Source organism: Cydia splendana, chromosome 5 (genome assembly GCF_910591565.1).
Source record: "Cydia splendana chromosome 5, ilCydSple1.2, whole genome shotgun sequence".
In the NCBI taxonomy this organism is placed as follows: Eukaryota; Metazoa; Arthropoda; class Insecta; order Lepidoptera; family Tortricidae; genus Cydia; species Cydia splendana.
The window spans coordinates 16,193,987-16,219,295 of record NC_085964.1 but is presented as its reverse complement, the minus strand read 5'-3'; the positions used below and the strand labels follow the sequence as shown (position 1 = coordinate 16,219,295).

Genomic DNA, 25,309 nt, shown 5'->3' with positions numbered 1-25,309 from the left:
TATCCAACCATAGACATGCAACAAGATGGCGTATGCGTGGATTTCCGGTGGCGGCCATTCGTTTAGAAGGAGCGACATTGTGAGACTGTTTGAAGTTGTTAATTAGTGAATTTAAAGTGTTTTAGGCACCGGTATTTATATCAGTATATTTCAATATTGTAATACAATAATAGTAAAATATTTTTAGTATATAAAGGATACTGTTTTTCGTACGATGCGTCGTAAAAGTGAGCGTACAGCTACCAAGAAAGCAAAGCCTTCTCCCGAGAAAAAAACAGCGGAAAAGGCAAAGAAGACTAGAACATCTAGACGACGTAAACAGTCTACTTCTTCCGAAGAATCCGCTGAAGAGACTAGCCCAGTTCGAGAAGCAGAAGCGACTCCCGTTGAGCAGGAACAAAAGCCACCTCAGACTCCTACTAAAGAAAAAGAAGTTTCACCAGAAGATGCACACGAAGTGTGGCATGTAAAAACAGCAGAGGTGCCCAGCGACACGGGAGAAATACAAAAATTAAAAATATGTCTAACTCGCCCTCCCTCGACGCCCGAGCGAGTGGACAGATCACCGCGCAGTCGAAGGAAGCACTCCCGTGCTACTAGTTCCAGCGATACACCGAGTGTCGAGGCTGTCGAGGACCGCAAGAAGAGTAAGCATCGTTCCAAGCGCTCTGCGCGCGAGTCCAAGGATGAGTCTGAGAAGAACCAAGATAGCCAAGGCGATGAAGCTGATTCAGAGACGCCTTCAGAACCTAAAAGTCGTAAAATTTCTCAGAGTAGTGGAGCTGCCGGTGATACTGTTCCTGATGAAACGCCCATGTCCACTACTAGTGAAGATAAAGTGATTGAGTCAGAAAATCCTACCACATGTGGACAGTCACAAACAGACACACATTCTAAAGAATCTGATATTGAAGGGAAGACTTCTGATGCTGATACAACAGTTGCATCACCACAGGCTGAAGTCAAAGGAAACCAGTCGGAGGACAGTAAGCAATGTGATGATAAGGATAGTTCACCTAAGAATGAATCAAAAGAAAAATCGCAGTCTTCGCATGATTCGGAAAAAGCTGATGAAAGGAATGTTACAACACAGTCAACAGAAAGCAAAGCTGAAAAGACTGAGACACAGGAGCAATCTGATGGATCCCAAGAAAAGGAGGAGACGCCGAGTGAGCATGAGGTAAGTAAAAGTGAAGATAGCAGTAATAATAGTAAAACTGAGGAAGCGGAGTCCTCTCAAAATGAGAGTTCTAAAGCTACTAATGACAATGGTGTTGTAGATAGCTCTGAAAATGTAGAAAAGAAGCAAAGACAGTCTGCCTCTCCAGAACCAGTAAAGGAGAGGAGAGTAGAGCACAGCATGGAGAGAAACAATAGAGATCTTGAACGCTCTGATTCAACACAGTCACATGAAGAACCTATACAAAATGGCCAAGCAGCTCCTATTGTTGTGAGTCGGAAAAGGAGATGGGGCTCCAGGCCCAGTAAACTCACTACCCAGAAGTCAATAACTATTTCTACTGATGTATTGAAAGATATTATTCCTGATGTGAAACCTGTTGAATTTGAAGAGGTCATTGAAGAAAAGAAACAACACAGACGAGTACAATCCAATGATAAAGTTGAGAGACCTATTCTACCTAAGATTGTCATAGACAATACTGATCACCTTGAGCACCATAAAAAGGAATATGAAGAAAGGGAACCTGAAAACTTAAAATTCAGAGAACCGTTGTCAGCGAATAGAAGAATATCAATTGTTAAAGATGATAGCATTATTGCTCGACCACCAAGTCCACCCAGGAATAAGCAGTCATGTATTTTGTATATCACCAACCTTGTAAGACCCTTCACATTGCCTCAACTGAAGAACTTGCTACAACGGACAGGAAGAATTTCAGAAGATGGTTTTTGGATTGACAGAATTAAGTCAAGATGCTTTGTTAAATATGAAACTGAAGAGTAAGTATCTACCCATGTAACACACGTTTTTTTTCTATATGTAAAGAATATACTTATGTTTTTACTTCATTTTTGTTACAGTCAAGCAGTTGAGACCAGGCATGCCTTACATGGAGTTACTTGGCCTGTGTCAAATCCAAAGACCTTACAGGTGGACTTTTCCTCTCAGGAGGCATTTGATAAAGCTAAGGCAAATGAAGATACAGACAATGCACAGGCAACTACTATACCTGGCACTGTGGAGGATTGGCTGCGGGAGCAAGATATGAAAAGAGAACGAGGGGACATGGTATGTATTTTTATCCTTTAATATACTATTTTATATTTTAAAACAATGCTAGTTCACATCTGTGGATTATGATATAAGTATTAAAATTCTGATTCTAACAGCGGCAAATATCACATTTTGAATGTTTTAATTCTTTTTCCTGGTACATTTAATTATTTGTAGCCCTAGGAGTAGGTAGGTATGTAGGTGTGGCGATTTATACAGTTAACTATGATTTATAAGCCCACTATCATTCATTATGAGTTTTTGTGATTATAGCAATACAGTAAGTCTTCTTTGGTAAATAAAGAATGTTACAATATTTGGCCAAGTCTCCATTTATCTAGAATAGATGTTCATTTAAAAAAAGTAATAATTGCTTTAAAATTAAATTTTTCATATCTGAAAACCTTAGAGGATATAACCAACGGAGACGCCATGTCAAAAAATTTCGGTACAAAATAGTCTGCCGTTTTTTGCGGGGGAGGGGCACATCAAATGTATAGGTACGTCATGTCAGATAAACGTCAGTCCATACATATGGTTGACATGTGGTTGACCATTGGCCGCCTATTTTCGACAGAGGGGAACGCCTGTTAATGGCGGCTCCAGAGCTGAAAACAATTACTTCATTATTATATACATTTTCCAGGAGAAACCATGGGAGCGGAAGACGGCTGCAGTGCGAGAGTGGGACTTCGGCAAGAATGAGAAAGACAAGGACAAAGAGAGACCTAAAAGAGACGAACGTATTCTTGACAAGCGACGACACCGTACGCCTGAGAGAAGCCCAGAGCCAGGTAAATCCTAGAGCATCAAACTTTTCCGATAACTTTCTTGTTTTAACTAAAGATATCTACTATGTCCACATAATTCAACAAATGTCCTCGATAATTTGTAATTGTAATTTGTAAACATTTATTTTAAATTGGAGCGCGTGGTGATTTTACGTGAAATGGACATGTAAGCGACTCATCCCAAACTCCCAACCTTTTTAATGCCACGCCTATTGTGTGCGGCGCGCCATCGTCAACTTTGTCGGAATGCTCGAAGGTTGATATTGGGCTGCAGGCTGTAGCCACGCGCGCCAGTTCACGTCTTTTGTGGTTAAAGGGTTAATCATGTTTGTCATGAATATTTAACAAATGTGTTGCTAAAGGCTACATGACCAGATTTCCACAACTTTAAGCACCTACAGTTTTTTATCTGGTAAAACAACCAGCCGGGCTAGCACATGATTGGCGCGACAGTATCTCGCCGTGAGATAGACTACCCGTCCCTTTTTAATTAATACAGTTAGAGTTCGCGGCGAGATATTGTCGCGCCAATCATGTGCTTGGCCTATAATTATAATATCATAGGTTATAAGTGTGGTATTAAGGCACTATGTGGTATTTTATTAAATTATTATACTTGTACGTAATATGAATATTGTGTATTTTACAGCAAAGAAATTCAAGAAGAAAGAGGAAGAAGCTCCAGCTAAGCTATTGGATGATCTATTCAGGAAGACAAAATCCACTCCATGCATATATTGGTTGCCGCTATCTGCTGAAATGGTAATTTTTTAATATTTTATAACAATCATAGCATTCATAACTAAACTATTAAGGCACTTTTTTACTATTGGCAGTTAACCCTGCCCATTTCTAAAACTAGTGTTGTGACTAATGGGCTAAATTAGACTCGCTTTCCATTATTTGATTGAGCTTTAACTTCACATGTGGTACCATCAAGCTGATCCGGTGATGGATGTCGGCCATAGGCCATGTATAGGTGGCCATAACAACTCTTGATAAAACTATGCTACGCCCATTGTGTATTGTGTTTGTTGGAAATTTCTTAGTTGAGTATTAGATCACTGTTGTAAGAAAAGTACAATCAGTGATAAGTTCTAGCTGCCCAGACATCAAAACTTGCCACAACAAATGTAATTTTGATTTGACAGAACTTTTTATAGGGCGGCTAGAGAATCATGTATGTAAGAATGAAGAAATGTAAGAAAAGCATCTATCAAACTTATTTTTTTACAAAAATATTATTCCTTTTCAGATCGCCATAAAAGAGGAGCAGCGGCGCCAACACATGGCCGAGCATGAGCGCCGCATGCAGGAGCTGCGTCGCACCCACCGCCGCCACTAGCATGGTCCGTCCCATACTCGCTCATCCATCTTACACCTCACACATACATATACACACACACTCACACACACACCACACACGCGTCTTCACACCAACAACTATCATTTCTTAAATACAAAACACTTCATGTTCATCTCGACTAATCCATCGCTCTAGCGATCTTTCTTTCCAGGTTTCACTAATTCATTTTGAAGACCTATCTTTTACTTTAATAACTATTGTTAGAGGAACATCTAAGTTCTGGTTTATTGTAAGTTAAATGTAGGTACAACAGAAACAAGATTGTCACGAGAGAGACCTCTGATTTTATTTTCTACAAAATGTTATAGAAAGGCACGCTTGGATGGAATCCTATGATTTAATTGGTCGTCGCTGATCGCGTTCGATAAACTGAGAGGGGACATTCTCGGGACGCCGTGGAGGGATAGAGACTACGTCGCTGATATGCCCTGCCAACAGTGCCAACATATTGCCATTTGGTGGCGTCGTCGAAAGTTGCCTCGCCTCGAATAGACCGTTGGTCATTCAGTAGCTATTGAAACGCTACGCTCAAATGAGACTCCGAAATACAATTATGCTTGACATATGTAATGACATGGAAGATTATAATGAACAATCAGAATATGACTTCGACAGACATGGCGCTGGATATTAAACATATTCAGCCATTGAGGAGCTTACAATGGATCACTAAGATTGTATGCCTCAGGAGCTAGCCGTCGTTACTAAATATAAGGAAGTGGATCTATATGAATTGTGAATTTATTATCCACTGTCCGCCTATAATAGACTTAGAATGAAAACTTAGGGAATTGTGTGCTACCCGTACAGAAATGTTTTCTAAAAACTTCCATTGTTTGATGTTCAATAAACAATATTACATTTTATGTCCTGTTTCATTTTTATACCTCATGGAAACCTATGTACCTACAGATTTTTCAATGAACCATGAAATTAACATTTTCCACAGAATCATTGATTGTATTAGGTGTGAGAGAAGTCGAAGACAAATTCGTGCTCTGAATTTGAGAGCTAATGTAGATGGCGATGTTAGGTTCGGAATGTTATGTGATAACTCTGGTTGCCAAAAGTTGACGATTAATAATTTGTTTTAAACTTTATTGCACATAAAAATACAACAGGCGCATTGAATGCCTTGGGGCATTTTCTACATCTCTACCACTCAAAAGTAGGGCCAAAGAGAAATGCGTGATAATTTAGTTACTACCAAACATGTTACTGTTTTGACAAGGTACATGAGAAAAGAAACGGTAACAGACTTAAACAGATTTTATTTAGTGGAGTCATGTTGCACTTTACTCCATAGTGACCCTCCGAGATACTTTATCGTACCTATCTTACCTACAGATACATAAATACATAATGATCTACATTTGTTATCGAAGCCTGATATCCAATATTTTACAACAAGGATAATCGCCGCAATTATTTAAATTATCAATATCTTTAGATAATTTTCTTATCAATGGGATAAGAGTTGTAATTCTTGGCGATAAAGTTGAAAGTAGTCGTGCTGGCGGATTACTACCGTCGGCCGCTGATATTTTAATTTAAGTGGTGGTATTTTGACCAACACCATGGTGAGTAGAATTTCCATTATTTTAGAATGTAGATAGCCTGGCGCCTATCTTTTTAGTTCATGGCTGCATTTTACCACCCTTATAAATTTTTCTATTTAAAAACCTGTATGTATAGACAGGCTCTAAAATTCTAAATGGTGCCATGCTTTGATTAGTTCCTAAAATATGACCTTGTATTACCGTTCTCAAGGGTCTGGTATCGTGGTGCTTCATGGTGGCACTCCTGTCGGTGGCCTCCGCCCAGTTTCCCATCACAATGGAAGAGTGGCTAAGGGGAGACTTCAGTCAACGGGGGTTCACAGGCACTTGGATTTCGGGTAATTATTGCTATTTAGTTTTTGTAGGCGTTATAATTTTCACGCGTCAGGCGCGTTTTGGGATCACTTTTAGCTTATAATTAATTGTTTTTCAGATACTGAGTTCACTTATGTAATTCCTGGCGAAGCCGGTATCTATGTTTACGATGCCTCAATTCAAGAAAGCAGTGTGCTCGTGTCTGGCGAACTCATGGTATGTTTTAAGTACAAAATAAGATATAGGTATTTTGTAGTTATTTGTTTACTATGTACTTAAACACTTATACATACTAGACTTGTATTTTAATGTGAAATTATATTTGCCTCTAGCCTTTAGATCTGCGACCTAAAATCCAAATATCATGCCGGGGTACTAGTCCCTTTCCCAACTTGAGAGTTCGAATCCCGCTAAAGGCAACAGATAGTATGTATAACTACCTGCTACCTGTTAAACTCTATATTTTTTGAACAGGCATTCCTGAATACATCGAGCCCCATTTTGTCAGCGGATAGAGAATATATTTTGGCTCCGAGTGAAGTTGAACAAGTAAGTATCTACTGCTTTACATGTACAATGTAGGTAATACATATTACGCACCTTCATATTCTAGTTACCTATATCGTGTTCTCACAAAATTTATTCCTTATAATCTACAAAAAATAATACAACTTAATACATAATACAACATCTTCCACTGAGTTACGCAAACGTATGGAATTTCTGTAACTCAACGTATATTTACATCTACCTAAGTTGTTTTGCTCCCAAATTGGGATTTCGTGTTTATTCCGACCAGAATGAGGAGCTCGACAAACCTACACAATTTTATCAATTATAAAAATCTGCCCATATAGGTCCGTGTACTCCGAGGCAATAAAAACAAGTCGCTCTGTACGGAATTTTCCGAAGAAAGTTCATTCTTATTGCTATTGTTTATAGTAAAATTTCGGCATGCCATTCACATTCATAAACTACTAAGTATTTGTGGTATTTATATACCTATCTGGATACACAGCTATATTGTATTTAATCTACCTTATGTTAGATAATTGACAAGTAATAATTTGATAAGAATATTTACTGGATTCGGATAGATATGCATGTAATAAATATTCTTTTTTATAAAAATATTTTCTCGTAGTTATAAATTGTTCTTAAGAGTATCTTAACTTACTTACGGATTTTAGCCTTCAAGCACTTGCACTTCTGTTAAATGGAAACTAGAAATCATTTCTTACTTTCCTTAAAAAAATGTTTCTTTATATGATGTAGGGTAGTAAATGAAGCAAGTTGTTGTATGGAGACCCATGCATTAATTTCTCAGTCGATGAAATTTAGCTTGGTTATTGTATAGTATGAGCCGAGACTAACATTATAAATATCCAAAAAAAAAAAACTCCTAAGTTAGGTAAAAACACAAATCTGATTATATATTGAACCGAGTAATTCCTCAGTCCAAAATTATTTTACAAAATAAGTTATTTGTATCAGTATGTGATACTAGAAAAAAATCTAAAAGTTTTGTCAAACATGAGAATATTTTTTTATGATAAGTACTTCCTTTTTTTGACGCTCATTTTCATGGGAAAATTGCTCTGTCATTTTTTTCTTCTTATATGATCTTAAAATATAATTTGGCGTAGTGGGTAAAAAAATCCAAAAAAAATGCGTATCGAAATGTATGTATTATAGAACTATTAAAAACTGAGAGTGGAAAATTTTTAGATTTTCATTTTGTAGGTATAAAACGGCAATAAAATGGCATTCCAGTGAAAAAATTAGACTGAGCCATTTTCCGGTCCAAGACACGCCAAAAATTTTTATTTTATTAATACTGGTATTTCTGCTGGGATATTTTTTTGATATTTCATATATTGTTGCAATGAATATGTCTGGCGAAGAAAGTTTGAACGGAGCATTTTTCCGTAAAAAGATATTAACGATTTAAGACTTTAGGTATTTACGTATATTATATTTATATATAATATAAAATATAGGTTTATATATATAGGTTTATTTAGGTATTTAGGTATTCTATTATTATTATTATTTGGAAATTTATACAATACTTTTTATTTATTGATACTTTATCATACTGTAAAGTTTTTTCAGGCTGAGGAATTACTGCGGGGTCCACTACCTTTATTTACTACACTAATGTGTTACCATTGTTTTAGGTGTACAGATATTCAACCACGGCGAGGTTTGCTCTCTACCATATTGCCACACAGTAAGTTTCCAATATACATACATACCTACCTATTGAACAGTACAGCACTATCGAACATTTAATATTAAATTTTCTTGGCGCCATGGGCACGACATCTCACAGGGTGGCCACTTTCTGGAAAACCGGGAAAACCGGGAAAAGTCAGGGAATTTCGCTGGTCATGGAAAAGTCAGGGAATTGTCAGGGAAATTTAATGGAGGTCAGGGAATAAAAATTGTCTCTGTATGTACATAATAAAATAAAAATAAAATATTAATTTTACCATCTGCAAACATTATATATCTACTATAATTAGTCTAACGCATTCATTACCAGGGGGCGTGGCCTAGGAACAAACTTGTATGACGGTGGACGCACATTTGCGTCGGGGCTTGGTATCATATGAAAAAGCTTTTTGAGGCGATTCTAAAACTATACCACATCATTACATTTCAGCCATTTTTAGGGTACCGTACCCAAAGGGTAAAACAGGACCCTATTACTAAGACTCCGCTGTCCGTCCGTCCGTCCGTCCGTCCGTCCCTCCGTCTGTCACCAGGCTGTATCTCACGAACCGTGATAGCAACCGAAATTTTCACAGATGATGTATTTCTGTTGCCGCTATAACAACAAATACTAAAAACGGAATAAAATAAAGATTTAAGTGGGGCTCCCATACAACAAACGTGATTTTTGACCGAAGTTAAGCAACGTCGGGCGGGGTCAGTACTTGGATGGGTGACCGTTTTTATAGATACGAGTAAAGGGTTCCGTCCCTTCGTGTGCGAGTCTGACTCGCACTTGGCCAATTTTTTTTTAAATTAAAACAAAAATAGTTTTCAAAACATACCAAGTTTGGGCTTCTCCTATGAAATTTTTTTAGGAACTGCGGGTCAAAAATTTAATTTTGATCTAGTTCGTTTTTTTTAGAATTAGAACGAACTTGCAAGAAGGTAAGCGATTTTGACAAGTCTTTTAATTGAAAAACGCTTTATAAAAATCAAAATTTAATACTTATGAAAGCAGAAGAATATAAATTATCGTATTAGATTCATAATTGTTACATATTTGCCGTAACTTATTTTTAAAATGTGTTTTTCAATTAAAAGACACATCATGATTATTTACCTTATTTCTAATGCTAAAAAACGAACTATAGTATGCGTGTGCCAAACGGCTAACCTGTACATTAGGGTGGAGTGAAAGTGGCCAAAAATTTTTATTTCTTTTTTTCAAATTTCCTGTATCATTAATTGATGATACATAGTATTAGAAGTAATTATGCAAAATTTTAGTTTTCTAAATATATATCTTAAGGTGGCGCATTAGGTTTAAAGTTTTGAAATAATGCAATTTTTGACATTCACGTATATGATTTATTGAAAACGATATATGGACCTATTTAACAATTTTAATCATAAACTTTACTGAAATCACAATAAACTAGGAAAATAAACTCAAAAAATTACATTTTATTGTTGAAAATCAGTAGTTTCAGGGCGCTCATAAACACGAAAATATTGAGATTTGGTGTCGAAAACGGGTATGTCTTGCCGGGCTTTTATCCTTGTACGAATGAATCCATCTCTAGCTTCTGGTCCACAAACTGCTAACGAAGCCTCCGTTACCAGCTTGACACACCTTTCGACAGCCTGAGTGTGGCAAGGATACTTTTTGAAATCCATCAAAGCTCCTGAAGTAATCAGGTTTGAAATTTCTGTGTCGCTATATTTCATTGTCATAGGAGGTTCTGTAATCTTTCCTTTCGTCCAATCTATTAAATCATAATAAGTAGATGCGTCAACCCTTAGTTCTGGGAGTCGAAATTCGCGAACCTTCTTTCCTTTGGTCTCTTTAGATAAGATAAGATAGATAAGATAATCGTTTATTTGATAAAACACGAGTTATAAATAAGATGTCAATATATACAAATTCAGTTCTTTATATGTCTGGCTGGAATTTCGTGCTTTTAACACTCTTCGAAGAGCCAGCTCCCTTATGTGAGACGCATCATCTTGCAACATAGCCAGCAACAAATTCTCTGGGTGTGTGAAGAATGAATTTCTTTGAATAGTTTTCAGTGCAATACTTTTCAGGTTATCTGGTAAATACTGACATCTTTTAACCATGTCAAAAACATGAATTGGACCATATTTACATGATGATTTTGTCTTTATGTCGAACCAGGTTGGTGCATAAACTTTCATAATGAAAGTCGCGAGATCCCTCAAATTCTATGTTGGTTTAGCTGTTCCAATGTATAAACGGAGAATCCTGTTTGCCTATATTTTACTAGAAAAACACCTGAAACGCCCATTGCAATAGTTTGTGTGCTTGTTACATGCAAATGAATTACCACTTCGTCATTTATTCTCCAGTTTAGATGGCACAACAACAGGCCCTAATAGTTTTTCTGGCAAAATAGGAAAACAGCTACCTAAGTGCCTCGATTTTAAAGTGGAGGAATTCGAAGCCATTTCCACAGAATTGCCAGCTTTGAATCCTAATTTGCTAAGTACTGATCAAAAATATCTGTTTGAGATTTGCACCGTAATTTCTTCTGGTTCGGTGTCGCCCAACTTAGCTAGCAAAGACCCAGGAAAACTGGCACATTCCCGATGGTTGACTTGCGCAAACAGGATTCTCCGTTTATACATTGGAACAGCTAACCCAACAAAGAATTTGAGGGATCTCGCGACTTTCATTATGAAAGTTTATGCACCAACCTGGTTCGACATAAAGACAAAATCATCATGTAAATATGGTCCAATTCATGTTTTTGACATGGTTAAAAGATGTCAGTATTTACCAGATAACCTGAAAAGTATTGCACTGAAAACTATTCAAAGAAATTCATTCTTCACACACCCAGAGAATTTGTTGCTGGCTATGTTGCAAGATGATGCGTCTCACATAAGGGAGCTGGCTCTTCGAAGAGTGTTAAAAGCACGAAAAGAGACCAAATGAAAGAAGGTTCGCGAATTTCGACTCCCAGAACTAAGGGCTGACGCATCTACTTATTATGATTTAATAGATTGGACGAAAGGAAAGATTACAGAACCTCCTATGACAATGAAATATAGCGACACAGAAATTTCAAACCTGATTACTTCAGGAGCTTTGATGGATTTCAAAAAGTATCCTTGCCACACTCAGGCTGTCGAAAGGTGTGTCAAGCTGGTAACGGAGGCTTCGTTAGCAGTTTGTGGACCAGAAGCTAGAGATGGATTCATTCGTACAAGGATAAAAGCCCGGCAAGACATACCCGTTTTCGACACCAAATCTCAATATTTTCGTGTTTATGAGCGCCCTGAAACTACTGATTTTCAACAATAAAATGTAATTTTTTGAGTTTATTTTGCTAGTTTATTATGATTTCAGTAATGTTTATGATTAAAATTGTTAAATAGGTCCATATATCGTTTTCAATAAATCATATATGTGAATGTCAAAAATTGCATTATTTCAAAACTTTAAACCTAATGCGCCACCTTAAGATATATATTTAGAAAACTAAAATTTTGCATAATTACTTCTAATACTATGTATCATCAATTAATAATACAGGAAATTTGAAAAAAAGAAATAAAAATTTTTGGCCACTTTCACTCCACCCTACTGTACATCGATTTGCGGTTTTCTATGAAATTGGGGTCGTACGTCTGCCGCTAAATAGGTTAATAATAATAGGTAACGCTATATCCTACCACGGCGGTAAAGACAAAATAAATATTGAAAAAAAAAATGATCCACGCGGCTCGTAATGCTCAATCCTTGTACACGGAGGAGCTACACAATAAAATGGAAAATTTAAGTCCAGAGGCGAAAATCAGAGCAGAAAAAAGAAAAGCTGCGGAAATGGTCAGAGAACTAGAAACAAAAAGGCGAAAAATTCTCGAAAGAGCTGCCAAAGAAGCTGCGTTATTGGAAAAACAGATTACCAAGTTGTAATAGATTTTGTTATTATTTTATATCAAAAAATTGTTTAAGGCCTTGTATGTATAAGTTACTCTTATGGTTTAGTATGTGCACTAGTACTGCTCTCTGGCGGCAGAACATTGCAGTAATAAGTACTCCCTATTATTTTTTATCGGGCTATTTCGTTCAATCATGTATCGAGTACGACCACGGTCTTTTAAATATAATGAATTTTAACTTCTTTTTAATTTTGCTTTATTAAAACAAATAGTTTTTCTTAATAAACTGCTTAAGTATTAAGTAACATCAATTTCAAGGACATTGGGTGTTGAAAGCCCCTTAATTTGTGTATAAAAGCGGTTTTATGAAATTTTTTTCACGATTTTAACAAGTTTACAAAATTTTCGGTTTCGACAAAAAAACATGTTTCGGTCGGACACTAGTACTGTTGTTTCAGTTATACCCAAGATTTTTAACCGACTTCAAAAAATTAGGTTTCTTAATTCGTCGCTTTTGTACCATAATACGCAAAACGTTGAAGTCTAGTACTTACTAATACGATTAAGGCCCGTATAAAGTGTTCCCTTTAGTATTTCTCGCTGGATTATATTATATGATACATTTAATATCCAATAAATTCAGTAGTCAGAGGTACTGTTTCAATTGGTTTTTCCTGTACAGCTTTTAACAAAAATGCTCAAAAATTAAATGAATTAGAGGGTAATTGTATGAACTGTGATAGCAAATTACAATGAAACAGTACAAAAACGTCACCTGACGTAGGATGTGAACCCACGACTTCCGTCTAACTATGCTTTCGCTCTTACCAACTGAGCTATTCAGATTCTGCAAAAACTCAAAAATGTATTCCAATTATATATTTTATATTTATTACATTTAAGATTATGGTCAGGGAAAAACCTGAAAAAACGCCTGGAAAACCGGGAAAAGTCAGGGAATTTTGGTTATAGTAAAGAGTGGTCACCCCTCACGATGACACGTTTAAGGCGTTCAAATTCAAAATAATGTCAAAACAGTTAACCTTAAGGCATAGCAGGGAGAAATTTAGGATGGTGCTCAAATTAAGAGAGGGCTAAAGCTAAATTGTACTTTTTATTGAATGGTTACACGTCTTTACAAAGGCAAATGCCATGAAAAAAATCACACGGATAATAGATATACGTAGGTACCTAAGGTACTTGCAAGGGCAGACTCCAACCTTACTCTACTTTTTTCCCTGGCCTTATCCCACGTTGTGGGGTCGGCACAACACGATTTTCTCTTCCATTCCCCTCTGTCTTTCGTCACCTCAGCACTCACTCCTTTCCTTCTCATATCCGACTCCAACCTTACTAAAACGTAGAAAAAAACCCGCGTGATGGCCACATCTTCCGTTGTAAGTTTCACACATAGAGCCATATATTTTGTTTCATTCTACTTTACTGGCTTTACGCCCCCTCTTAAAAGTACTAAAGTACTTTTGCTCTCACTTCTTTTAATTGTGTCCCTTAACTTCAAAACTCGGGTAAATCCATTCGACCCTCTCAGCAAATATCTACCCTATTACCTTTTCCTAATAGGTACCAAAATCGCATAATCTGACAGATGGATTTACCCGAATTTGAAGTAAAGCGACTCAATTGTCTGCCTTTTTTCTAACGCCTTTACAAATCACAGGGAGGTGACGTATGTGGCCGACCACCATCGCCTCCAACTCTGTATCTTTGGCGGCGGCCACTCTTTGGCGTACGTGTTGGACAACAACGTGTACTATCTGCCCGAGAACTCGAACGAGGCCATACAGCTCACCGACGACGGTATCCCCGGCGTCATATACAACGGCCACGCTGACTGGGTTTATGAAGGTAGGTAAGGAGAAAGGGTAAGGTGCGCTAGCTACACTACCAGCTATAAGTACCTACCTACATTTTTGCTAATATGCTGCACAGCAACGTATATCTAATAGAGACATTGCACTTTAGAAAGAGGCGATTAGCACAAAAATATGCTGTGTAACAATATTCATCAGGATCTAATATACAGGATGGCTCAAAAAGGTTACATATCAGAATACCGAAAACTGATTTACCTAATGTTGAATCACCTATGCTTGATTCACCTATTTTTAAATTACCTATCGATCATTTTACCTAAACATTGACTGACCTAAGTTTATAATACCTAAGCTCAAATAACCTAATGGACGAAACACCTAATGCACGATATACCTAATGCACGTTTTACCTACTGCACGTTTCACCTAAAGCTATTATACCTAATGCACGAATCACCTATAGCTGATATACCTAATGGACGATACACCTAAAGCTGATATACCTAATGAACGATGTACCTAAACTTGATTTACCTAATGGACGAAATACCTAAAACTGTTAAACCTATCGCACGAAATACCTAAAGTTGATATACTTCCTGAACGAATTACCTAATTTCGATATGCCTAATGCACGGAATACCTAAAGTCTATATACCTAGTACAAAATTCATATCATTTTGCCGAATGATCAAGTGGCAACTCCACCCAATAAATCGTATGATTTCCCAACCTTACAGTAGAAACTGTTTGTTTGGATAACAATTTAAAAATACACTTTTTGAAACGCTACTTTTTAGGTAGTAGAATGATTTCGTTAGTCTAATACAAAATTAGTTATGTTATCTTATCTTATCAAAAACTAAAGTTAACATCATGACGATGAATAAAAGTCGGTTTTGGCACTGTTTGGTCGTAGTTAACCTAACACGCTCCTCCTCGCTTTGCTCGTCATCGCACCTATCTCGACTTCTTGTATGTCCTAATAATATTCTACTAAACAATAATTATATTTTTGATTTTAGGTACATATTTCGTTCATTAAGTGCATCGACTTCAGGTATTTCGTGCATTAGGTGTATCAAATTTAGGTATTTCGTTCATTAGGTATGTTAACTTTAGGTAATGCGATCATTAGGTATACCGACTTTAGGTAATTCGTGCAGTAGGTATGTTAACTTTAGGCAATTCGATCATTAGGTATACCGAGTTTAGGTATTTCGTGCATTAGGTATACCAACATTAGGTGTTTCGTGTATTAGGTATATTAGCTTTAGGTATTTCGAGTATTAGGTGTTTCAACTTTAGGTAAATCGAGCATAGGTATTCTGAGCTTAGGTAAACCAATTGTAGGTGAAACGTGCAATAGGTAATTCATTCATTAGGTGTTATGAGCTTAGGTTAACTGATCAATAGGTATTTAAAAAAATAGGTGAAACGAGCATAGGTGATTCAACATTAGGTAAATAGATTTTCGGTATTCTGATATGTAACCCTCAAAAATAACTGCATTCCCGTTTTCAGGGAGGTTTTGGGATTATACTGAGCAACTTTTACTATGGGACAAACCCCAAAATCGCGAAAAAAAAGTTTGGCTGTTTCATACATTTTGGCTGGTCCATTTTCTACGGGAGGGTAAATTATTTTTTCGCGATTTCAGGGTTGGTCCCATAGTAAAAGTTGCTCATTATAATCCCAAAACCTCCCTGACAACGGGAATTCAGTTATTTTTTAGCCACCCGGTATAGTAAGGTCGGTCCACTCGATTACATGCAATGTATAATTCACGCACATGGTTCTAGGAAGCGAAATGAACCTGTCCTGTGCCCGGGCGGAGTGCCCAACTTTCTACTCCCATAGCGTCCGAAATACGAACCCCGTGCACGAAATAAACCTGCCCGAAAACTTTGACAGTCACGAAAGCTCGTCATGAATATGACCTTTTCGCCGCCACCATTGACTTGATATACTTAAAGTCAGTACATTTCGTGCCCCACGCGCCACGATTGTTATATGTTATACGGGTTGTTTAAACAGGTACTTACGTATAATTTGTGGCTTGGCGTTGATGACACTTAATTACTCCCGCGAAAAGGTTAAAACAACAATTTCCATTTCAGAGGACGTGATGTACACCGGCCAAGCCACGTGGTTTAATCCCACGGGCACATACCTGGCGTTCGCTAGTTACAACGACACGGAGGTTGGATCCTACTCCTACTACTACTACGTCGACAAGACCGACCCCGACGACTTATATCCGGAACTTTTTGATCTTAAGTACCCTAAAGTAAGTGAAAAGAACTGGCCCAGTAAATAGCTACTAGTTAAAATACAAATACAATACAAATACTTTTTATTGCGAAAGAAAGAAAAGTATTTGTATTGTATTTGTATTGCAGAGGTAAACAACATGCGTTCTAATAAAAGCGATCTCTTCCAGACAACCTTCAGACCAGTTACAGAGGGTGTTCGGAGAAGTAAATTCCCATTGGCTTCCCTATTTTATGACAGTTGACACTTTATTCTACACTGGCATAGTACACTGGTGACCCGCCCATCATCGTCATATTTGAACTACTCAAAATCGTTATTAATTATTACATTCAAACCTTCCTCTTGAATTAATTTAGGTATCATACAGAGTTGTGTATCGCCCTGTTAATTAACAAAATATTTTTAGGGTTCCGTACCTCAAAAGGAAAAATCGGAACACTTATAGGATCACTCGTGATTCTGTCTGTCTGTCTGTCCGTCTGTCACAGCCTATTTTCTCGGAAACTACTGGACCAATTAAGTTGAAATTCCTTTCCCTTTATCTCCGAAACTACTGGGTCAAAAATTTTGAAAAAAATACACAGAATAGTTCTTTACCTATAGATGTCAGGAAAACCTATTAGAAAGTACAGTCAAGCGTGAGTCGGACTTAATGTACGGAACCCTTGCAACGCGAGTCCGACTCGCACTAGACCGATTTTATTCATTTGTGAAGACTTGACTATTTTTTACTGGATTGCTATTATATTGCTATCAAGTGAAATTAATTGGCCGTTAGGGGCTATTCATAAATTACGTCATTTCAAATTAGGGGGGGGGGGGGGTCTGGACATCGGATGACGGTAGCATGAAGTAGGAGGAAATGGGGTCATTTGAAGCATGATTTTTGGATGATTATAGGGGGGGGGGGGGTCCAAAATCGTCAAAAATCGATGACGTAATTTATGGACAGCCCCTTAGTCGTAACGGATGTAACAGAAGTGGTGCCCTCTTCGCGAAGTTTTAGGACATAGTCTGGCCTTATAGTTTGCATTATTCAAACCTACATTCTCTTCCAGGTGGGCGACACTAATCCCACAGTGAACCTGCGCGTGATCAACCTAGAACGCCTAGTGCAGGACGGCGTATGGGAATGGCAAACCCTAGCCGCGCCCGAAGCCGTCACAGAAGACCATATCCTCGGTGGCATCGTGTGGCCCACGGCGTATGAGATTGCCGCCCATTGGCTGAACAGGAGACAAAACTATACCGTGCTGCGGTTCTGCAATGTGCAGACTGGACTTTGCCCCGTAAGTATGCACGATAGAGTCGATATTCAGCTGGTAGCGTCCATTGCAACCACTGAACACATCCTAGGTGACATTTTCTGACCGTCAGCGTATACCTAAAATTACCGCTCTAGGTTTAACTTTAAAAGGAGATAGAACTGCGCAGTGCCAAGGTTCTGCAATGTACAGACTGGACTTTGTTCCGTAAATACGGTACCTACAGGCTTATCTTGTGACTACAAAATCGACAGATGGTTAGATGCGTCTGTCACGACAAATTGCTACTTACTGCCCACTGCTAGTTTATAAGGAGGCAGAGCTACTGCTTCGAAACTACTACACTGTGATCAGAGCAGATTTTTGTAATTGTTTTACTTTACACCTAACTATACTGAAAGATGTTGTTTATCGCAGACTAAGGAAGTAACGAATGAGCTCACTCTACCTAGGTATTTATTGTAAAATCTTCCATAAACAATGAACAATTCAGATAGTTTGATCGACTCGTAAGCACTGTCTGAGCCCTAACAAAAGTATCCACTTTTCTATAAGTACAGATAATAGTATATGGCGACGTGGATATTTAAATATCCACTCACTTGCTTTTGGTAACTGTAGCTACCAGCTGTCACCCTTATTTTATTATAATAATAGAGGTCACTGAAAAATATCAAGCATGTGAGTGGTTACTGTACCTATCTGTAATGCCACACTTAGACGCACACAATACAATTAAAAGTCACAATTTATTTTATTTGTTTATGTTACGAAGATAAAGATACAAGGAAAAAGAATCTAACCATTTGGGATCCCCAACAATAATTAACAACGCTAACAAACAGGCAAAATATAAAACCTATTCTCTCACTAATTTATGTATACTTACCTACTGGCACTATACTCGTTTCTGAATCGTTTGTCGACCTAAACCTAAATGCATGTAAATTATCCAACATAGTTATTTCAACCCATATGCATAATTGCATACACATTGTTTATCTACATATAGTTACTTTTAGGTACATTTTTAATCACTTTTTCTATCTTAGGACCGCATCATTTTAATAATAAATGTCATTTAGATATTTGCATACTGAATGCCAATTGACCTATCATTAAAAAGTCGTGTGAGAATAACGGGTTTCTATTAATTAAAATATTCATTAAATATCATTAAAAAACCGTCTAAAATAATTAGATAGATTTTATTATCCTCATGTGACCCACATTTTGATGCAGTGATGTCATTTTTAAAATCCGTTACAATGCACAGTCTCTTATGTTTGAAGTATTTCTTTCTCGCTCCAATGTGAAGGCTGCCTAAATATCGAATGTATTACTAATAAGTAACCAGTAATGTAGATGATAGTTTTACAATCTCCCTAATATCTTAGGGTGGTATTCCACCTGTCCAATGTCACTGCGTCCCACTCTCTCATTAAGCACAATATCAGACGCAACACACACTGGACAAATAAATTGGATAGGTGGAATACCACCTTTGGAAATGGAAATTTCCATCTTTCCCGATTTCAGCATTTCGTTATCCCAAAATTCAGAAACCAGTTATCGCAAAATATAGTAAAAACTAAACGTTTTTATATAGGAAGAGGAGCATCGCCAGCAGCCCAACGGTTGGGTGCCCATCGCCCTGCCGCGCTTCAGCGCCGCCGGAGACTTCTACGTGTCCACCCGCTGGTCCCTCGAGCAGGCGGACGGAAACATCTGGCAGCATCTTTATGTCAGCATGCGTATCAATGGCGAAATCGTTTCAAGCTCCATCACGCCTGGTGCTTTCACTGTGAACAGCTTTGTTGGAATGGATGAGTCTACGCTCTCTTAGTGAGTATAAGGATCAATATGGTACCTGTACAATCTTCTGACGAGACTATAGGTTGATATGTAGTAACATATCTACCTATAGTGTAGCTCGTCGCTCGTCTCTCGAGCAGGCCGACAGCAATATCTGGCAGCACCTTTATGTCAGCATGCGTATCATGGGGAGATTGTATCAAAGCTCCATCACTCCTGGTGCTTTCACTGTGAATAATGGAAATCGGAATGGATGAGTCTACATTTTCTTAGTGAGTTTACATGGATAAATAGCATTGTACTCTATGTATATTCGTCAGATTGCTATCTCTGCATTGCGCACACAATCGATCGGGTCAAACTCTATCACGCCAATCTAATGTAGTCGTCGAGTGCTTGTTACCCAAGAGCTAATGATTATAGAAGATTCGTGCCTCGATGTTGGCAGCTGAACTAGGTGGCGCTTTATGGCGCCGAATGTTTTGTGGCAACTGAGTTGCAAAAGTGCACTGAGAGTTGACTGGTTTATGAATGAATTCCATCCAGTGTGTAACGTCTCTAATATATATAGTTGTTGATGACCCATATTTCAAATTTGTTACCATTTCTGTTCACCAGTCGAACCAATTCTTGAGCCCGCTATCAATTTTTCTCTCTTTAGTTTTAACTTCCATAGTGTTTCAGAACTGATACCGGTTGCCCTTTATTAAAAATGTTTACACTAGAATACTTTTCACAACGTAACTATATATCTCCGTAGTTACTTCACGCGCACGGTGACGGACTCGCCGTGGCAGTCGCAGGTGCACGCGGTGGGCGCGCAGGCGCGCTGCCTGAGCTGCGCGCTCGTGCTGCCGGACGGCGGCCCGTGCGCCTGGGCCTCCGCCACCGCCAGCCGCCAGGGCGCCTACATGACCATCACCTGCTCCTCGCCCGACGAGCCCGCCGCCGTCTACATCATCAACCCGAGGGTGAGTCACGAGTATACGTTGGCCTTTACCACCGTCATCAAATCATAACCATCAACTGTTCAGTGCCTTAGAAACATTACAGTAAATCATTGAATCACATGGTACCCTATAGAGGGTATTTTTATAGCTAGGTATGACTAATGTGTACAGTATTATAATCAGTGATCGTACATTTTCCAGCATTTTTGGTGCACGAAGTGTTGTTAACGGAATTGGTATAAATAATTTCAACCCTAATGATTAATTAGCGTTTATTACGTTGATATTAACCTTAATTTACCATTTCCGTTGAAATTATCTATACCAATTCCGTTAACACCACACGAATCGATTTGGTGCAGCGGAGTGGTGTTAACGGAATTGGTATAAATAATTTCAACCCCATGATTAATTAGCGTTAATTACGTTAATATTAACCTTAATTTACCATTTCAGTTGAAATTATATATTTATACCAATTCCGTTAACACCACTCTGCTGCACCAAAAATGCTGGAAAATGTACGATCACTGATAATAATATACCCGTTTTGTCACAGACCGGTGCTGTCCTGGAGACTTGGGAGGACAACCAGCAAGTCCGTTACAACCTCCTCGGCAAGGACCGTCCGCAGAGCATCATCACGACCGTGCCGCTGCAGAACGGGTTCCCGGCACCCGTGAGGCTGTTCCTTCCCCCCGGACTTGATGTCAATGACATTAACACCAAGTACCCTTGCGTGTTCTACGTGTACTCCGGGCCTAATACGAATACCGTTTACGATACCTTCACTGTCGGTAAGTCGATTCATGTGCGTGGAGTTTCGTAACCTTGTGTACTGGATGTTATCTATCTGGATACCAAATACTAAATAAAACATTGATAAAATAAGTAATTACCTACTTAATTGAATTGATTCCTAATTCGTGAGACAATAATAACAGATACATTATAGATTGTGATTTACGTTTACTCATTACTCATATTTTTGGGAAAAGTGGGGGTAGCAGAAAATATATAAATATAGTGTACTTATTCCACTCGTAATCGTGATCGTAACCATGCTTGTTTTATTGTAACGTACTTATCCCTTTAAATCGGGCACGCGTTGCGGTCTGAATGTTGCGCAAGTTTTCTCTTTAATCTATCTGTCATGTAATAGTCATCATCATTATCCAAAATCGACAAAAAAGTATGCTTTATGATGTAAGTACATATAGGTAACTTCGACGTGAGATATTTTGCATATGTGACAAAGACCGTTATACTATTAGATACTGTCCTGAGGCAGATTTATACTGCGGTTAAATAAATAAATATAGGTACATATAGGTAACATCGACGTGAGATATTTTGCATAGGTATGTGACAAAGACGGTTATACTATTAGACACTCCTAAGGCAAATTTGCACTGCCGGCTTTTGACGTTTATTGATTTTCGGTTGATTTCATACAGGCTACCACACGTACCTGACCACGAACCGCAACACAATCTACATGATGGCGGACGGTCGCGGCTCCGGCCTGAGGGGACAGGACATCCTGTACTCACTCAACAACGCGCTCGGCACCGTTGAGATCGAGGACCATTTCGTCATCCTCAGGTAAACTTGGTTCCATACTACTCGTACCCATCGACCAACTGCAACACAATCTAGGTACATGATGGCGGACGGTTGCGGCTCCGGGCTGAGGGGACAGGACATCCTGTACTCACTCAACGCGCTCGGCACCGTTGAGATCGAAGACCATTTCGACATCATATCTATCGACCAACCGCAATACAATCTACATGATCGGTCGCGGTTCCGGCTTGAAGGTACAGGACATCCTATAGTCGCTCAACAACGCGCTCGCCACCGTTGAGATCGAGGACCATTTCGACATCCTCAGGTAAACTTGGTTCCTATTTAAAAACTACACAATTTAAACCAAGACGCAGCTGCAGACGATAAAAAAATAATGTATTCAATAAAATTGGATATAAGTAATGATGTGAATAAAAATAACCTCGTATTCCTAATCTATAAGCAAGATCAGACTTTGGTTACGGTATTTAAAACAATAACCTTTACTTGACCTTGAACAAGCATGGAATCGTAAGCAGCCTTTGTCTCAATATAACTATTCGTTCCTCAGTGTAACGATAACAACTTGCATATAAATCAAGAATGGTATTACCGGAGGTATTCAATGTAATGTGTTTATAATAGCTGACCCACAATTTCTGTTGTATTAGATAAGCTGATGTCTAAATAGCTCTAAGTGATTTCTTAAATTATTATACCCATCACCTTAAGAGAACGTCTGCTCTTATGGTAAAAAGTGTAGTCGTGTCTTTTACTCTGTCAGTTAAAAATATCGTAGGTAATACGTCGTCTTAGGTTAAAAATGTCCGCCACGATCAAGGCTCGCTGGATAACATATCTATGCCATTAATGCATTACATTGCCTCTGCTTTCTCACTACACAATCAATAATCTATGATATTTCATATAGTGATGTGATAGAGCCCTAACTTGATCACCATTTATCCTTAAAGTTGCATCTGACTTGCCGGACTAGCACGCGATTGGCGCGACAATCTTGCCTGCGAGATAGACTACTCTTTAATTAATATCTACAGTTAGAAAAACACGGGTACTTTATCTGGCGGGTGAGATACTGTTGCGCCCGTCCTGTGCTAGGCCTACTGATTAGAAAATGAAACTAATATGCAGCAATAAATAGTTTTACTCGTAACACAAATAAATGTCTCTTACCAGGATTCGAAATCCAGCTCCGTAGACGGGGTCACTACAGTCTAGAGGCTTATTCTAAGGCTAACCTAACTTTGCAGGGAGGTGCTAGCTCGGTACCAGTTCATCGACCCCGAACGCGTGGGCATCTGGGGCCACAGCTACGGCGGGTACGCCACGCTGCTCAGTCTGATCCACGATGACAACCACGAGTTCGCGTGCGGCATCTCCACCGCGCCTGTCACCTCCTGGCTCTATTACAGTACGTTTAATACTACACGTTCATCTGGGGCCACAGCTACGGCGGGTACGCCACGCTACTCAGTCTGATCCACGAGGACAACCACGAGTTCGCGTGCGGCATCTCTACCGCGCCTGCCACCTCCTGGCTCTATTACAGTACGTCAATACTACACGTTCATCTGGGGCCACAGCTACGGCGGGTACGCCACGCTACTCAGTCTGATCCACGATGACAACCACGAGTTCGCGTGCGGCATCTCCACCGCGCCTGTCACCTCCTGGCTCTATTACAGTATGTTAATACTAACTAAAGTACCTATACGTTCATCTGGCTGGGGTCACAGCTACGGCGGCTACGCTACGCTGCTCACGCTTATCTCCACTTCTCCTGTTGCGATCTTTTGAGCGTATCTGCCGTATTTTCTGTTAACACGCAAAACTCAGTTAAAGCTCATAAAATTAAGACCTATGTGCCAAACGCAGCTGTTGTATGTAACATTTAAATTATTCCAGATACCATGTACACTGAGCGCTACATGGGCTTGCCGACCCCCGAAGACAACCTGGCGGGCTACCAAGCGGGCGACGTGACGCTCCTGGCCGAGAATCTACGCGGCAAGAGCCTGCTGCTGATGCACGGCAACGCCGACGACAACGTGCACTTCCAGAACGCCGCCAAGCTCATGCGCGCGCTGCAGCAGCTCGACATCGACTTCGACCAGATGGTGAGTCTTTGAGACTATACTCTATATCAGCGGTCGGCAACCTTTTAGCAGCCAAGGGCCACATAGTAGTTAACGAAGCTGACGCGGGCCGCACTTCGTTAATATTTGTGACTTTAGCAGACATTGTTGTTTCTCAATATTACATACTTACAAAATAGCTAGGGTGGCTCGCGGGCCGCATGCGGCCGGCGGGCCGCCTGTTGCCGACCGCTGCTCTATATCTTTAGGTATGTAAATAAAAGTAAACAAAATCGACCCTCAAATGGCTCCTTAAGCCATTTGAGGGTAAGTAGATGAAAACATTACATGATCAAATTTAATAATGTAGGTTTAAGTCAGGTCTTTCAGTGACTGATCCAGGCGGTTTTGTATTTGGTTGGTTAACCAATAAATGTTATACCTACCCGAAAATTTACAAATTGTTTGTTTACTTTTATTTAAATACCTAAAGGTACAGAGTTGGACCGGAAAGACAAGTATAGCGCCCCTATGTGAGTCGCTTAGCTTCAAACTCGGGTAAATCCATCTGTCAGATTATGCGATTTCGGTATTAAGAAGAGGTAATAGGGTAGATATTTGCTGAGGGTCGAATGGATTTACCCGAGTTTGAAGTTAAGCTACTCATGTGACATGTAGGTATGCAGTGTAACTGCCAACCATACTTACCGTAGTCGGTGTTTAGTACCAAGTTTCTCGATTTGAAATATCTATTAGGTAATTACTGGAATCTTCTTATTATGGTAGGTATTTACCCCAACATTCTTTTTTCCATTGTATTAATATTCGCTAGTTCGTTACACCTATACTTATTAGCATAAAAATATTGACACAGATGTACCCCATTGAATGAAATTTTTATTATTGATTGTTCACGTGATATGTTTTTTTCAGTCTTATCCCGACGAGGCCCACAGCTTGGCGGGGGTCAATCTTCATCGCTACAACGCCATGAACGCCTACTGGGAGAAGTGCCTGAGGTTGTAATCAAATACTAATATTAAGGCCTAGCAACCTATTTCCATTACAAGTAAAACCAAAACACGATGGGGTTATCCAAGGTCTTA

General features: G+C 38.9%; 1 protein-coding gene across 1 annotated transcript; it reads left to right on the top strand.

Moving 5' to 3' along the window:
* Positions 1 to 28: 28 nt before the first annotated feature.
* LOC134790840 (uncharacterized) lies at positions 29 to 25,293 on the top strand. The gene is made up of 20 exons (XM_063761807.1): positions 29 to 1,962; positions 2,044 to 2,251; positions 2,883 to 3,030; positions 3,677 to 3,789; positions 4,283 to 4,349; positions 4,905 to 4,943; positions 6,144 to 6,290; positions 6,386 to 6,483; positions 6,742 to 6,816; positions 8,448 to 8,500; positions 14,075 to 14,262; positions 16,352 to 16,521; positions 17,567 to 17,797; positions 19,383 to 19,618; positions 20,349 to 20,559; positions 21,098 to 21,335; positions 21,996 to 22,143; positions 23,379 to 23,539; positions 24,034 to 24,245; positions 25,137 to 25,293. The coding sequence occupies exons 1-20, from the start codon at positions 215 to 217 to the stop codon at positions 25,227 to 25,229; spliced, it is 4,584 nt and encodes a 1,527-aa protein (XP_063617877.1). The 5' UTR covers positions 29 to 214; the 3' UTR covers positions 25,230 to 25,293.
* The last annotated feature ends 16 nt before the right edge of the window (positions 25,294 to 25,309 follow it).